The sequence below is a fragment of the Xenia sp. Carnegie-2017 genome, unplaced genomic scaffold, assembly GCF_021976095.1.
Source record: "Xenia sp. Carnegie-2017 unplaced genomic scaffold, XeniaSp_v1 HiC_scaffold_22, whole genome shotgun sequence".
NCBI lineage: Eukaryota > Metazoa > Cnidaria > Anthozoa > Malacalcyonacea > Xeniidae > Xenia > Xenia sp. Carnegie-2017.
The window spans coordinates 2,489,036-2,505,871 of record NW_025813485.1 but is presented as its reverse complement, the minus strand read 5'-3'; the positions used below and the strand labels follow the sequence as shown (position 1 = coordinate 2,505,871).

The 16,836-nt window shown below is 36.1% G+C and overlaps 2 protein-coding genes and 2 long non-coding RNA genes across 6 annotated transcripts; 3 read left to right on the top strand and 1 right to left on the bottom strand.

Moving 5' to 3' along the window:
- The first annotated feature begins 23 nt into the window (after window positions 1–23).
- Window positions 24–2,756, top strand: LOC124445792 (amine oxidase [flavin-containing] B-like). The gene is made up of 4 exons (XM_046996568.1): window positions 24–809; window positions 1,027–1,367; window positions 1,851–2,125; window positions 2,326–2,756. The coding sequence occupies exons 1-4, from the start codon at window positions 111–113 to the stop codon at window positions 2,571–2,573; spliced, it is 1,563 nt and encodes a 520-aa protein (XP_046852524.1). The 5' UTR covers window positions 24–110; the 3' UTR covers window positions 2,574–2,756.
- Window positions 2,271–2,552, bottom strand: LOC124445805. Its single transcript, XR_006948255.1, has 2 exons — window positions 2,485–2,552; window positions 2,271–2,382 (listed from the first exon to the last, which is right to left on the bottom strand). It is a non-coding gene; the product is annotated as an uncharacterized LOC124445805 (long non-coding RNA).
- A 229-nt stretch (window positions 2,757–2,985) lies between the features above and the next one.
- Window positions 2,986–10,868, top strand: LOC124445789 (protein-glutamine gamma-glutamyltransferase 4-like). Of its 3 annotated transcripts, XM_046996559.1 has the most exons (15): window positions 2,986–3,089; window positions 4,382–4,441; window positions 4,681–4,776; window positions 5,522–5,710; window positions 5,845–5,953; window positions 6,371–6,462; window positions 6,639–6,772; window positions 6,842–6,970; window positions 7,207–7,520; window positions 8,174–8,433; window positions 8,648–8,863; window positions 8,950–9,141; window positions 9,908–10,071; window positions 10,197–10,336; window positions 10,416–10,868. In XM_046996559.1, exons 3-15 carry the CDS (start codon window positions 4,695–4,697, stop codon window positions 10,573–10,575), a joined length of 2,181 nt encoding a protein of 726 aa, XP_046852515.1. In that variant the 5' UTR covers window positions 2,986–3,089; window positions 4,382–4,441; window positions 4,681–4,694; the 3' UTR covers window positions 10,576–10,868. The 3 variants fall into 3 exon arrangements, with proteins under 3 accessions (XP_046852515.1, XP_046852516.1, XP_046852517.1); XM_046996560.1 differs by lacking the exons at window positions 2,986–3,089; window positions 4,382–4,441 and having other exon boundaries at window positions 4,496–4,776; XM_046996561.1 differs by lacking the exons at window positions 2,986–3,089; window positions 4,382–4,441 and having other exon boundaries at window positions 4,773–4,862.
- Window positions 10,869–14,534: 3,666 nt separating this feature from the next.
- On the top strand, window positions 14,535–15,272 carry LOC124445806. Its single transcript, XR_006948256.1, has 4 exons — window positions 14,535–14,902; window positions 14,969–15,043; window positions 15,111–15,185; window positions 15,262–15,272. It is a non-coding gene; the product is annotated as an uncharacterized LOC124445806 (long non-coding RNA).
- The last annotated feature ends 1,564 nt before the right edge of the window (window positions 15,273–16,836 follow it).

Here is a 16,836-nt window from a genome sequence, read left to right as displayed (position 1 = left end):
CCTCTAAGATACGTGTTACAATTTTTGATTAATTTGAAATTAAAAATAGCAATTTTGCTAGAAACAGCTTTAAAAGTCAACTTAAGGAAACTTATGCGTGATTGCAAAAAATGTCTAATGCACAAGAAGAAACCCTTGACGTATTAGTTATTGGTGCAGGAATAAGTGGTTTGTCGGCTGCATATCTTTTACAAATGCATGATGAAGATTTGAAAACTGTTGTTCTCGAAGCTAGAGATAGAGTTGGTGGACGAACCCACACGTTAGTGCGAGATGAAGTACACTATGTCGACCTTGGTGGCTCTTATGTTGGACCGACACAAAATCGTATTCTCCGTATGGCAAAGCATCTTGGCGTTAAAACTTACAAAGTGTACACTTCGGGGAAAAATACAGAACACTTTGGAGGACGACCATCATTTTTTGATAGCGACGTGTCAACATGGAATATAATAGCAATTTTAGATTATTACGCACAGATTCGTCAACTGGACAGCATGTGCGATCAAGTATCTGTTGTTTCCCCTTGGGAAGCTAAACATGCCAAAGAATGGGACTGCATGACAGCCAAGGAATATTTTGACAAATCTTGTTGGACGAACTATTCCAAGAAACGAATGTACCAAATCTTTCATGATGCCATGGCCGCCGAACCATATGACATGTCTTTGCTTTATTACTTATGGTATTTAAAAAGTGCAGGTGGTGTCTGTCGAATTGCTGATGTAGAAAATGCAGGTCAAGAACGTAAATTTAAGGGAGGATCTCAACAGATCAGTCAAAAAATTGCAGAGCTATTGGGTGAGAAGGTATTTTGTGACATTTAAACATTTTGTTGCAGGTTACTGCTAGAAAAGCTTATTTTAACACAAGTTAAACATCTATACAACATCATGATAAGATCTTGCATTATCTTCTCATGATTTTTCCAAGATCTTGCTATGATCATACATATCATATAAGATCTTGTCATGATACCCAACTGTAAAGTGCATATGCCTAACATATAGTTATTATATTGTTTAGGTAATATTGTCATCACCAGTGTATAGTATTGACCAAAGAGCTGATCATACAATTGTGAGATGTTTAAATGGTAACATTTACAAAACAAAATATGTAATAAGTGCTATACCCCATGCTTTACTGAGAAGCATCTCATTTTCACCTCCATTGTCACCTTTAAAAAACTCAATAATTCAAAAAATGCCCATGGGATCTGTGATCAAGACCATTACTTACTATGAAGAGGCTTGGTGGCGTGATCAAGGTCTATCTGGAGTCTTGATAGCTGGTGCAGAATCAGGTCCTGTGTATGTAAGTCTTGATGACACTAAGCCTGATGGTTCTTATCCAGCATTAATGGGGTATGTTACATCATACATCAAACATCTATATCTTTTCCATAGAAAGATTGTGTTTGTATAGAGAAACAGATTAGTTATTTAAAAGGTTTCAACATGACACCCGTAAATCTTGACGTAAATGTAGATAAATACGACAAACAATTACAGCAATATTTTAGGCCCTCGTTAACAAACATTTTTTCAGTATTTTCCTTTGAAAATGTTTCCTGGGTAAATAGTTTAGTTTTGACTATATACTTGTCTCAGAGCTTACTATTTTTTACTTGAGCTGACATTACTAGCTTTCAAACAAGGTGCCATGTCAAAAACTGCTATAATTTGCTTACTTACAGGCCAATAGAACTTGTCAAAGAATAGTGGCTTGTTATTGTGGACCTCATAACGTTAAAGACAATATATGTACACTATTTCTTTAAAGCAATATTCTATGTTCGCCTAACATAATTCGAAAATTTTTTCAGCAAACTTTATTTGTATTCTTAGATTTATAGTTGGCGAACAGGCACGCTTGTGGTGTAATAAAAGTGGTGAAGAGAGAAAACAAGCAGTATGTGAACAATACGCAAAGGCGTTTGACAATGAGAAAGCTCTGAACCCTCGCTATTATGTTGATAAAAACTGGCCTGCAGAAAAATATTCCGGGGGATGTTACGTCAGCGTTTTTCCATGTGGAGTAATAACGAGCTTTGGAGAGGCATGGAGAAGTTCTGAAGGCAATGTATATTTTGCTGGCACTGAAACTGCGACAAAATGGGCAGGTATTCGCCTTCATAAACAATTCCAAGTTTTTAAGTAGCCTATCAAAAAAAATACCTGTTTTACACGTAACATGTAGTCTCGATAGTTTGAATTACATGCAAAGAAATATGAATAATTTCAGTCAAACGCCTTTTTTCTCCTAAATTTACTGTTGAAACTGCTAAAAGATTTTAATTTTTCATTTCATTATTTTATACAGGATATATGGACGGGGCTGTTGAAGCCGGTGAAAGAGCAGCTCGTCAAGTACTTCATTCTATGAATAAAATTTGCCAAGATGAGATCTTTCACACTGAGCCGCCTTCAAAAGATATACCCCCAGTTTATTGCGGTCTTACTACTCTACAGTTGTGGTTACCTTCTGTTCCAGCGTTTCTTACAATTTTAACTTTTCTTGGAGTATCATCTATTTTTGGAATTGGTTATGCCAAGCGATGTAAAGCTTAAAAATTATCGTAACAATTGTCTCAAATTTGCTTCAAGTGTTGATGAGTCTGCCTAATTTAAAGAATATGCTTTCGATGTAAAATTCATAGCTCAATTTCATTATCATAGTCAAACCCTTATCATTTTTCGTAATTGTGAAGATTTTAACTTTGTTTTGTATTACAATTGAGACGTTTTCTTTTAGCGAAGTTGTCAGTGGTCGGTCAAAATATTGTAAAAAACATTTAAACAAGAGCCAAAAACATTATTGGAATGAGTCCGAATGACGATAGCTCTGACGTTAGTTGAGTGTATACATACGTCAGCAAAACAGGTATGTCAAAGGAATTATACAATGTGTGGGCTCAAAAACACTTATTCAACAAAGATATGCAACAAAGTCGAAGGCGAGAACACACAATAGAAAGTGGGAAAGCTAATTAAGTTGAGGAGCATTGTTTTTGTTTGCTAAGGTGGGACGATCTGCTTAGGATGACAAAGAATTGAATGTTAAATTGTTAATTCCGATTGAGCAAGGTAACAATACGACTAAGTCCAGAATGCCATATTTTGTGCTCAAGAACATCATCTATTAAAAGTGTGCTAAATCTCTCGTAAACATACTACATCGCACATCGTTAAGCAAATTGCTCAAAAATATGATTTCCGAACATAAATATTTTATGGTTGAATAGCCATCAGTAGATTTTGCAATACACATGTGCTCGTTATTGTAGCTAATCTATTTGTCGAAAAACGTTTACCAGCAGACAACCATTTCATTGAAATGATTTAATATCATAAAAAAAAACTTGAGAAAGGAACGTGCTCCAAAAGGTAAAAATAGCATCTTGGCGACTCAACCTATCTTTTATTTCAAAATATAGAGTATAATGAATTTCATTACAAGCTCATATACTGTAACATCTTGTAAAGATATTAATTTTATAAAAGCTCATATATTGAGTTTACAAGATGTTACTGAATTGGAGAACTTTAAAATCCTGTTATAATCCCTATCCCACTTACAGTTCAATTCCACTAACCTTATTGTCTAACAAATTGATAACATTTAACTGTTGTCTATGCAGTTATAGATACACGGGTACGACGTTATTTGTGATAAAAACTAAAAAAGTGGCCACGAGCTGCCGGGGCGAGCTTTTATAATAAAATATTCTATATAATTTGAAAACAGTAAATTGGTCTTTATAATTTACATATATATATATATAAATTTATCTAATTGTATGTCATATAGTGTGATTATGTTCACATAATCACACTATAACATTTATTTAACGTCATACACGTCCGTGGTATTATTTCCTTATTGGCCACTCATGACTCATGATTATCACACACGTAAAACAATAAAACAAGCAATCTTTTATAATCGATTTCTAAAGAACAGGAAAACTACAAAATCGCCTAAAACGTTCAATACAAACACGAGTACTTGGAACAAAAGATTTTTGTCAAAAAATATTTCGGAAATTCCATTAAGCGATGCAAAATATCAGATAAATATTCCTTTCCACTTTCCAGTCAATAAATTAATTTTTTGAAAGTCTGGAAACAGAATGCTTTTCAATTAAGAATAATAGACAGGGCCTGGACACAATCAAATTTTGGGCTTTTCTATATCTTCCTATGCCTTGGATACATATTACAATTTTTCTTTGCCTTCTTTTTTCCATTTTTTTTCAAGATGTCCCCCCCCCCCTCTTTTCCTGAATGAACTTGGGAATAGAACACTGTCAGTGTTTTTATGTTCTTTCTTGCAAATTTTCGAGTTCTTTCTTAGAAATTTTCCTGTTCTTTCTTAGAAATGTTAAGAAAACATAACATGGGAGTCATGGGATTCTGATATACTTTTCATATAACAGGTAACAACTGATAGTCTTGACAAATATAGGTGGTGCGCAACCATTTCCCTGGGAGTGAGAGAACAATGGAATGTTCGACATGTTGGTCGTTTGTTCGATTGGATGACACTTGAATTGTAAATCCTTTTGATAAAATCATCCAACATGGCGGCAATTATGTAGCTTGCACACCAACTCACTCACTACCGTTATAGTATTGACCATTTTTAATATTGTATTGTATGAAATATTGGGATTAGTATTGTTACTGAAAATGACATCGCGTAAGCGAACATCGACATCGACAACAAGAGAAGACATAAGCGCTCTGTCAAAGAAGAAAGTCATCGAGACAGGTACATACAGCAGCACGCTTGTTATAAACATACAACAATGTCATTTTTTGCTATCTGTGGCAGAAAAAAGTCCAAATCTAACTCAGGTAACGCATTTTGTAAATTAGTAGATGCGAGTAGATTACAAACGAGCTAGAATTACAACAAAATGGTCTATAGACATTTTCTGGCGTTCAAGCTTATCCGCTGACGTCATGTTGTTCGTCAAGCAATGAGGAATCTTACTTCTTTTACCCACATACTCCAAAGCACGTGAAAAGTTTCAAATTCCAAAGTGGAGAGGATTTTTAATTTAACGTGTGTCAAAAAATATACATAAAACTTCCACGTTTAGAGTACATTTACACAGGCATCGTTTTGTTTAACTCGTCATATCCAGTCTGTTTAAAAAAATTTATCAGCATTCCTTCTATAGGAATTGCCAAGAGTTCGTCAGCATGAAATAAAGAACTTTTGAATATTTTATGCAATTTGTCACTACTACGTGTCAAGTATCATGTTTATCACTTCCGAGACAGTATCGTTTTAATCCTTTTACGTAAGGTTTGTTTTCAGGAAAATGCATTGACCTCAGAGCGTTGAACAACAGGAACATGACAAACGTCATATGGGACCACCGGATGCTAATTTCTCACGTTAAAAATTTTTACCGAGCTCTAAAGTTGTTAAAATTGACTCCCTCCTCCAGCGCTAAGGTATAATCTAAAAAGAACAATAATTAACACAAGAATAATGCATTCTACAGCTTCGTCAAAAGAAGGCTCCGTTTCGTTCAACTATCACAAACAGGAGAATTCCAGTCTTCACCATACGGAAGAATACGATGAGCAAAATCTGGTTCTTAGACGTGGTTTTACATTTCAGCTGAGTGCAGTTTTTGAGAATTTTAGCCAAAGTGAAATTAAAGACGCTGGATTGCGTTTCAGCATTGGAGGTAAGAAAATATGGTGCTATGCAAATAACGTTTTAGGTGTTTAAAGATTAATATCAAACAGACGATCATCTTTTTCTCTTCATGTCTTTTTTGAGCATTTAAATGAATCGTTTGTACTTTATTTATCACTTTAGCAAATGACAGATTCATTCAGCCTCGTATATGGGAAAATAAAGTCATTGAATCAAATGAAAATGAGCAAAAATTTGAAGTGAAAATCCCGGTTAATGCTGCCGTCGGAAGGTTTGTCAGCATTTCATAATTACTAGGTTTCAAAACAACTCCGTATTTGATGAAGATCGATGAAAAATATCTTTAGACTAATATAAAAAACCTGTATGCAAACTTCAAGTAGAGTGATTGTAATCAACATATCAACAACACACTCGTATTTAGTGGGGTAGCCATCTGAAATCATTATCTGAAATGCATGTATGCCTTAAATACGGTTATGCGGTGGATTACAGCATGCATATATAAATATTTGCTCCCATTTATCGAGCTGGCTATACGCCAGTGCTACCGTATGGTAAATTTTGATTGAAAAGCGAACCGTTATTAGTCCTTTGCAAAATTCATAGAGTAGCAGGTTGATTCCTTGCTTGAGATCGCAAGTATAATTTACCTCAATAATTAATCTCATTATGAATATTTTTTCAGGTACAAAGTGGAAGTAGTTCTTCCTAACAGTTCAAGTCGTCCCTTGGGAAGTAATGAAGAGATAGTTGTTTTGTTTAACGCTTGGCACCAAGGTAATGTATAACATTTCCAAATCAACCAATTGTTTCAGTATTTTCAAAATAAATCAGTTGGTCAGCAGAGCTGAATACGTAAATAATCGACCCTCCCTCAAGTTTTGGCCCTGTGTTGTGTAGCACATTTTAATGCAGAGATAATTATGAGTAATGTCTTTCACACGTCCGCACAGATGACGAGGTATATCTTCCTGATGACGACAGTAACGATAAGAAACAAGAATACGTCTTGAATGACGACGGTCTACTTTATGCCGGATGGTCAAATTATCGAGGTCCCAATCCAGTTCGATGGAATTTTGGCCAGGTAGCTTTGGTATCAGAGCATCATTTTTTACAATCAACTTTCTTTGAACCGAAAACTATTTTCTTTTAGTTTGAAAAAGATATTCTTGAATGCGTTTTTTACCTACTGGAAAACGATCGCCGAATCAGGAGGAAGCCTTCAAAATCCTTGATTATGAGAAGCGATGCAGTATGGGTTTCTAGGATTCTTTCAGCTATGGTAAGCAAACGAACATTAATGATAAACAACATCCTTTGACGTTAGTGCCTTTCCCGAGAAATAACAAAAATTTGTCTTATTAAAGAGTTTGGCTTTATGATTATGTAAGATATGATAATGAATGACTGCAAAAAAGACGTACGCAAAGAATCATCTCTAGACATAGAAAAATGTCTGCTTTCAGTCATACGAAAACATAATACAATTATTTTTTGTTCGGCTTTATTACAACATAGATCAACTCGCAAGATGACAATGGTGTATTAATGGGAAATTGGACAGGCAACTATGAAAATGGCAGATCGCCGACATTTTGGAATGGCAGTGTAAATATTCTTCAGGAATATTATCGCACAAAAAAACCTGTAAGATATGGTCAATGTTGGGTGTTTTCTGGTGTCCTGACAACGGTCCTCAGAGCAATAGGAATCCCAGCTCGAAGTGTAACCAACTACGACAGTGCTCATGATACAGATAACACTATGACCATAGATAAGTTTATCAATGAAGAAGGTGAAGATGTTGATGAACTGAACCATGATAGCGTATGGTAATGAATGATGCATTGTGCAATATTTCTTCATTATTTCATATGTTTTACTAACACTATAGAGTGTATCAAAAAAAAGGTGACCTTAGGAAATTGACGTATTATGATGATTTGTGAAGAAGCCTACGTGCATAAATTATTTTCATTTACGTGCATGTATATATATCTTTGTTACTAGCAAAAAAACTTTCCTGCTCCGGAAAATTTGACATAACTTCCAACAGCAAAACATTCAGAGTAATACACCAATGAGATTAGCATAGAACAGCCATTGAACTTTTACAATGTATTTTTTTTGATGCACTCAGTATGACACTGTCACAATACTTTTTGGAGAGACAAATTAGTTATTAATGTATTATCCCTAAAACATTTAAGGGGTTCTGATTGCGTAATTACCATGTACATGTTCTTGCCCAACAACTGACGTCAAAGGGATGATAAATTGCATGGTATGGTGTCATAACGAGTAGGAATTTTATAAATGACAGTACAAGCTGATAAAAATGTTTTTGATGCTCGTTCATTATTTAAAAAAATAGAAGATTTTGTAATTCGCTTACCAAGGCCTTCGCAAACTACCATGAAATTTGGGCTTAATTCCATCATATCTTGTTCAATGTTACTCATTAGTTGTTACATATAATCTACAGGAATTTCCATGTTTGGAATGAAATTTGGACAAAACGTCCGGATCTTCCTAACAACAAGTACGATGGTTGGCAGGCTGTTGATTCAACACCACAAGAGGAAAGTAACAAGATTTATCAGATGGGTCCTGCTCCAGTAAGTGCGGTGAAAAATGGAGAAATCTATGCTGGGTTTGACACTGGATTTGTTTTCGGTGAGGTGAATGCTGATCGTGTGACGTGGTTGGTGAAGAGAGATAGATATGGTTATTACGTCATTCAAAGTAAGTTGGTATTCATGTTAAGTCATTACAACAAACCTTCGATATAGTTTATGTTAATCGTGCTACATTTTCACAAACGATAACCTCTTATATGGTGTACGTTTACTTGGAGAAAAGGACATCATATATCACAAGATTGCCTTGATGGTGGTTGGACCTCACACACTGACACTAACTTTTCAAGGGTGAAAATAAGTATATCACTATTTCTTAGAGACAACTCAACGATCAACGTCCAGGGTCGGATCTTATATTAGCACAAAAAAGGTCGGCAGTACGCAACGAGAGGATTTAACACTTCAATACAAATACCGTGAAGGGTCCGATGAAGAAAGAAAATCCTTTGAAACAGCTTACAGCTTTGGTGCTGGTCCTCGGGATTTGGCTGGTTTTTTGCATGTTGAAGAAGAAGGTCAACAATTAGATCTTGGTAATGCACAATAACACTTATGGATTTTATGTTATTATAACGTAATTTTCCAAAACTTAACAAGGTATTGGTTATATTTTTTAAAGTTTTGGGCACCAAAGAAGAAAATCTTTTAGTGGGCGAGCCAATAACCTGCTATGTAACAGCAAAGAATAAGACAAACAAGGGTTTAACAATCAGCTTGACTGCCGTCATCAGGACAATCAGATACAATGGAAATGTTTCGTATCTTGTTAAGACGAGTAAATTTGATGAAGTGAATATTTCATCACAAAATGGTGAGTTTGAAAAGAACTAAAATTATGGGTCACATCGTCTTTCGAGGTTTCAAAACGTTGAACTCTGAGTATGTAATTTAGTGCTGTGCCCCAGAGTCAGAGAGCGGACCGGAGTTTTGACTTATTTTTCCAGACTCTGGAAACAAAAATTACAGCAAACATACGAAGTTATTGATGATGGAAAAATAAAAACTTCCACAGAAACAGAATATTTTATGCATGACAGATAACGTGACGCCTTATTTTTAAGAAATAGTGATTCTGAGAAAAGCCTTTGTCTTTCATCAAAGTAGAAATCTTTTATATTGTTGACATTTTCTTTATTGAAGCAAAATTTCAAATTTGATGGTGATAAGACAATTAATATTAGTACCGCCACAGGGAAAAATGGCTGACACTTACACCTCTGGCAATATCTTGTATGTCATGTTCACCATTATAAATAACGTCTAAGTGAGTTTGCTTTTGCGAGGACAACAATAACTGAGAAACGGCATGAACCCCTTTCAAATTTCATCAATTTTCGGACATGTAAACTTTTTACTAAAGCTGAAACTCGTTTTAAGCTAAAGCCTCTTGGCAAAAGCCGGAGTTTTTTTTTTGTACGGAGCTATATAGATTTTTTTCAGCGAGAGCTGGACGTGAAACGTCCGGAGTTTTCATAGCTGTACTATAATTCCTCCTTTCACACATGTTAGCTATACATCACGTGGTGTAGGCATGCCCTTGCCTATATGTATTTATTTTCTTTATTTCTGTTTTCTAGAAATAACCAAAGAAGTTGTGCTGCAGCCAGAAGAATATGTAGAAAAACTTGTCGACCTAAACTGCTTTACGTTTGTTGTGGTAGCTAAAGAAATAGAGACAGAAAAATATTACGTAGACGAAGCCAAATTTCAGTTATTTAACCCAGACGCAATACAAGTTAAGGTCAGTTTGAACGTAGATTTACCGGACAAAGTGAAGAAGATATTTCGGAAAATTATGAATTTGAAATCACATGACCAACATTGGGCCAGCTGCGTTTATTAACATTGTTGCTGACAATTTTTTAGTTTGACCATTTGCCTCTTCACACTGGAAAAAATGCTGAAGTTGAAGTCATCTTTACAAATCCTTTGCCCGTCAGATTATCCAATATTAAAATCAGTATTGAAGGAGCCGGTTTGCTTCATTTAACGACAAAGACGTTCAGGTAGTACTCGATTCTTGCTTTCTTTTACCTTATAACTCATTTTAGAGATAACATTTTGTTTTGATTTTAAACAATTTAGGAAAAGCCTTCAGCCTGATGAAAAACAAACTGCCACTTTTTCGTTCTCACCTCGAAAATCTGGACAACGAACATTACTGGTTGATGTTGATACAACTCAGGTGAAAAACTTCAAGACTTCAGTTGATGTGACAGTCAAAAGATCTTCTCGTTTTTCCTAAACAATTTTTTATCACGTAAAACAAATAGAGTTTATAAATAGTCGAACACCAATGAGAATCAAGAAAGAACTTCGAGCTGAAAAGCTTCAATAGAACTATACTTTATTGTGCATTCTTCATGTATAGTACTAAAGTATAGTTCTTCAAAAGTATAGTTCTAAAAGTACTAAAGTATAAAAGTATAGTACTAGTACTAAAGCATAGTTCTTCAAAAGAACTATACTTTATTGTGCATTATCTAGTACTCAAATAAAATAAAACGTCAACAAAATATATTTTACGTCCTAGCTAAACACTTGCGTTATTTCGGGAAATTTTTTGTTTTTTGTACATGTTTGACATGTTTGTTATACAGCTATCGTTCAGCTGCAGAGGAGGTCTTAACTAACTTTAATGAAAAAGAAGAGTAATGAATTTTGGTGATCAACACAGTAAAGACTTTCATTCAGGGACTGCCCTAGTCCAAAACTTCAAAGTTGGCTCGCTTTCATAGAATTTCCGTAGTGTGTTTACTACGTGGGGTTTCATATCCAAAATGCAACAGGCTGACCATTACAGAAATTGCCGCATTTGCTTTAAAACCTGTTCCACACGTAAAAGATAATTTTGGTGTTTTCGTTAAAGATACTGTGCCATAGACACCAGAATAGAGACTAAAAATAACATAATTCCGAGAAAAGGAGTCACAACAAAGGTTTTTCTAGATCAAACCCATTTGTCTTTTTTACAATGGTTGTTTGCTGAAAGATTTAAATATCTTTCCCTATTATGACTACTTATAAAGGAAGAACCCATCTCTTAAAGAACTTATTGGTCCAGAAACATGATTAAAAATGCGTACAAATAATTGCAAATGATGCCTTTACTTTCAATTATTTAATTTGGTCGATCCTTTTTTCAGACTGGTTGATCCACTTATCAGCCTGCTCGATCCTCTTATTAGCCGGGTTGTTCCTCTATTAACCTGCTCGATCCTCTTATTGGCTGGCTCGATCTTCTTATTAACCTGCTCGATCCTCTTATTAGCCCAGTTCATTTTTCCTTGCTATAAAGATAGATTTTCTGAAATTTTTGATACTCTGATGTGAACTCTCATTATAATGTGAGCTCTCGCTAATCTTATGAAAACCGAGGAAACATTTGGGAGAACTCGAGAGCAGATCAGTGCAAGACTGAGACCGAAGGTCTAGGATTGCACCAGCTAGGGAGTTCTCACAAACGTCTCGGAGGTTTTCATAAGCTATTGTAAACACGAAAAACATCTTTTGTTTCTTTTATAAAGCAACAATAATGCGAAAAAGACAAATTTAAAACAAATGCTTTAATTTTTTCTATAAAATGTATTCATGATTGTTTTGTAAATTCTCATTGATTGTAAATTCTGAAATATTCCTTTCCACTTTCCAGTCAATAAATTAATTTTTTGAAAGTCTGGAAACAGAACGCTTTTGAATTAGAATAGACAGGGCCCGGAGCACAATCAAATTTTGGGCTTTTCTATATCTTCCTATGCCTTGGATACATATTACAATTTTTCTTTGCCTTCTTTTTTCCATTTTTTTTCAAGATGTCCCCCCCTCTCTTTTCCTGAATGACCTTGGGAATAGAACACTGTCATAGTGTTTTTATGTTCTTTCTTGCAAATTTTCGAGTTCTTTCTTAGAAATTATCTTGTTCTTTCTTAGAAATGTTAAGAAAACATAACATGGGAGTCACTTGCATTTAGTCCAGTCAATCTACGACCAAAAACACTCTAAGCTTGAACAAATTTCCACAAAAGAAATTCCAACTGATTTTGGTATATTTGATATCCCTTTACAACATATCGAAAGTCCCACAAAATCCTAGCACGGCAACATCGTGTAAATTACGTTTTATTTGAGGCATTTGGATTGAAAATCTGAGCGACATGGAAACGAGGCTCAAAAATTAATGTTTTAGATTTTATCCTTTTAGAACACTTAGTAAAGCACAAATATAAATATTATAGATTAAAAAACAAGTAGATAATGATATTTTGTAAATTAATTAATATTTTGTCCTTTATTTACGTCAAAAATGCTGATCTTGCTTTTTTGGGTACTAATTTTCGCTGACTTGGTAGTTTTTTAGACAAAAAACGTGTTTGAAGTACGTTTGTTTACGTATATTTTGCACGTGTTTAGATGGATATTTATTATATTTAATGTGACTTCCCTTTCAATACTTCAAATTGAAGCTTTGGCTCATTATTGGCATCAAAATGTGACGTTTCTTTGTTCTCCTCAAGGTAAGCAAAATAGATAACTTGAAGACAATGAGTTAATGAATGTATTATTTAATTGCTATTACATTTTACAATGAATGAATACGTTAATATTGTGGGTCACAATAATTTAAGTTAAAACTAACAAGAGGGGGCTATAATTAGCGACCTAATTACCAAATACAATGTTTGCATTATAATACCGCGTTCAAAGCCATAGATACATTAGGGCTGTAAAATATCTCATAAACCAGTAAATAAAACCAGGCTTTTTTGTGTTGTCGAACACTATTTTGCTTGTGAATCATTATAGGATGGATCAAATTCTGCGTCAGTACTGTGCAATATGTAAAGAATCAATTGTGAACAACGGGTTGGCTCTAACATCTAAAGGGATAGATGGTATAAACCGAGCTAGTAAAGAAAGAGGCGATACAGTTGACGTCCGTGAAGGTGACAGCGTTCACATAGCATGTAGGAAACGATACACAAATCCATCATATATTTCTAAATCGCTACGTCAGAAGGAAGAGCGTCATCCCGTACCAAGAACCCTTCGCTCACAAAGTTCAGTTCAGTTCGATTTCAGAAGAGATTGCTTGTTTTGCGGAAATGAAATTAATCAAGAACAAGAGCGCAAAAGGGGGCGTGTTGTTTGCACTGTTAGGACTATGGACATTCAAGACACCATCTTAAATGCTTGCAAAGTGAGATGCGATGACTGGGCCGAGTCCGCAAAATCAAGGATCCAAAGTGTGCATGACCTACCGGCAGCTGACGCAATGTATCATCATCTATGCCGTACAAACTTCAGGACAAAAATGAGAATTCCAGCGCCATTTAATGACCAACCACCGCTCAAAAAGCGCAAGTCAGGACGACCAATCAACAACACTGCCAACGATGCATTTTTAAAGGTAGCTCAACATTGAAACACCAAACGACATATATCCGTTAATCGACAGTGACATTGACAGAAATCTTGAATTCTTACCCCCAACACTTCAGCTTCTTCTTAATCAACTGTTTTCAGGAAAAGACACATCTCGGAAAGTAGCTTTTGTTGGTCAAGCGATTATGCAGTCAACTCGTCCTCGTGCTTTGCTTGCACCTTTACAGATTGGAATGGGTGTTTTACTCCATCACAGCTTTGCCTCGCGTTTTTTAATAGACACGCTTAATCATGTTGGTTTCTGTTCGTCATATGAAGAAGTCCTCTCATTCAAACGAAATGCAGCCGTAAGCCAAGGGACTACAATCCCGGATTATAATGGTGAGTTTACACAGTATGGTTTGGATAACCTCGACCATAATCTCCGAACTATCGACGGGCATGGTACATTTCACGGTACAGGGATAATTGCAATGGTAACACCAGGTACAAATAAAATAAGCCAAGTTCCAAGGAAAAAGGTTAAAGATCAAGACATCTTATCAACTGGTCAAATAGAAATTATACCGGTTTCACAACCAAGAAAGGCAACTTTAGACATCAAGTTTAAAGAGGTTACCATTGCCAGTGTAGAAGACCCAACAGCAAATCTGGATGTACTATGGAAATCATCATTGCTATTCAGAGATGTTAGTCGACCGAACTGGGGAGGATTTATGCAAAACCATCTCAAGGGAAATACCCGGCAAGTCATCTATACTGTTTTACCGATGATTGACATGAACGCTAGTGACATTACCTGTATCAACTCTGCACTTCACTTTGTTTGCAAGCATGCAGAAGAACATGGAATTGAAAATCCTATCGTTACTTACGACCAGCCCCTTTGGCATAAGGCATTCTCGCTGATCAACACTGAGTCTCAAGACAGTAAACTGCGAAAGATTATTCCTAGACTTGGCTCTTTCCATACTTTGATGAGCTTTCTTGGCAGTATTGGTCACTTAATGGCGGGTTCGGGATTGAAGGAGCTGCTGGAGTTGATATACGCACCCAACGCTGTGGAACATATGCTCTCTGGAAAGCTGTTTCTAGAGCTCTACGTGGTCATTTAATCGTCGACGCTGCACTTAACGCCTTACTATACTCAGCCACACTTGGTGTACAAGTACCATGTTTAGATTCTACTGGTAAAATTCTTATAAATGCTCATGATTTCATAATATAAACTAACCATTTACTTGTTTTACGCGCAGATGACGCTGATTTTGATGAAGACATTGATGATGGTTCAAATATAACTGATGAATCTTTTCATGCTGCTTATGAAGGTGGGTGCTTTTATAGAAGAGACTTTTAATAAGGCATGGATTCATACGAAGTTGACATATCTTATAGATGCGACAAACACAGAAATCGTAGATGACATCATCTCAACACAAGACACGTCCAATGAAATTCAGCGCTTGGAAGGTAATACTATAGCACCAAAGAAGGGTCAATAACCCTTACTAACAAATAATAACAACATGCAATTTTTTTTTCCAAGGAGTGCCTGAAGAGAATCAAATTGATGAAAACAAGAACCTCTTGAATCAATGCCAAGACCTTTACGAAGACTTGATTGAGAAAAGAAAAACAGCTCAAGAAGTGGCTGCTTCAAATAAGCTGAAAGAAATCGAGGAAAAGGTTAGCAACAGGCGAAGAGAGCTGAAAGCCAAAAGTTGAACCGCTACTCTTTGGCTACAATATCAAGAGATGATTGACATTGTGCGTGGATTTATTAAAGCTGAACGAACTGGAAATTGGGAGATGCACCTCCAAGTCCTATCAAGAATGTTACCATACTTTGCTGCATCTGGCCACAACCTTTACACAGAAAGTTCTACCCTCTATTTACAATCTATGATGAATCTTACAGATGAGCTTCCTGAAGTCTACAAGTCATTTTCAGATGGTTTCCATGTTTTCAGAAGGAGTGAACGTTACTGGGCTGGCCTGTCCACTGATTTAATTATAGAACAAGTTCTTATGAGAACTGTTAAAACCACAGGTGGCCTGAACCGCGGAAGTGGAATGACCGAACGGTAACGTGTCGTGTGGGTATTGTCTACTCCAGCATGTGCCCAGCTTAGCTCAGCTATGCAAGACCTCATTGGCATCATTTGTGAACACAGCGAACAAAATAAAGATATGTCCCAAAGTCGACAGAAAAGAGATATGGATGATACCATGCTCATACTTAAAACGCTTGCATCAGAAGGAAAGAATCCATTTATTCAAGAATCAGTTCTCAAGAATATAATGACAGGTGTAAACGCAGATGATTCCGTTGATGTTGATGAAGCTCGAAGTAAAGGAGAAAACATATTGTCAAAGATGGCTGGTACAAAAGTATGCGACTACACATTTACACGTAAAGATCAGGCCATTACTCTTGCTGCAGGCTCATCAGTAAAGATAAACGGAGTAAAAGTACATGTCGATCCACAGCTTCTGTTTCAGAGGTTAGTCTTTGCATGTAATACCGTTGATGATTTAGAAGAAGTATTTCAATACGAGCTTTGTAGTTATCCAGCAGCCTTGTTCGATTCCCCGCTAACGTTGCGACAGCCTCAGAAGTCTAATCTTGCAGACACATTGTGGGAAATGCTGTCACCTGATGCTAAGGCCGGCCCGGTCGGCGAAACCAAATTCGTCATTGATGGAGGAGCTCTTCTTCATCACGTACCATGGCCAAAGAAAGCAACCTTTCAAGAATTGTGCCAGAAGTACTGCCACTATGTAAAACAGAAATATGGGGCAGGAAGTTGTATTGTTTTGACGGTTATGATAACCCATCTACTAAGAACATGGCGCAACAACGAAGATCATCCGGAAAGGTTGGGGCAACAGTGTCATTCGAAGCTGACATGAAGATAACAATGAAAAGAGATGTATTCCTGGCTAATATACACAATAAGAAACGACTTATAACTACTCTTCGAAATTATCTGGATTTGAATGGCTGTACTACACTCCAAGCCGATGGCGACGCTGATCTTCTCATAGTAAAGTCAGCTGTTTCAAGTGCCATGAAATCTCCTACCGTTCTTGTTGGAGATGATACAGATCTTCTTGTTTT

Coding starts and splice junctions, on each gene's coding strand:
- LOC124445792 (XM_046996568.1), top strand. CDS start 111: ATGTCTAATGCACAAGAAGAAACCCTTGACGTATTAGTTATTGGTGCA. Junction 810..1,026: donor CAGAGCTATTGGGTGAGAAG/GTATTTTGTGAC, acceptor TATATTGTTTAG/GTAATATTGTCATCACCAGT. Junction 1,368..1,850: donor TCTTATCCAGCATTAATGGG/GTATGTTACATC, acceptor TTGTATTCTTAG/ATTTATAGTTGGCGAACAGG.
- LOC124445789 (XM_046996559.1), top strand. CDS start 4,695: ATGACATCGCGTAAGCGAACATCGACATCGACAACAAGAGAAGACATA. Junction 5,711..5,844: donor ATTGCGTTTCAGCATTGGAG/GTAAGAAAATAT, acceptor TTATCACTTTAG/CAAATGACAGATTCATTCAG. Junction 6,971..7,206: donor CTAGGATTCTTTCAGCTATG/GTAAGCAAACGA, acceptor ATTACAACATAG/ATCAACTCGCAAGATGACAA.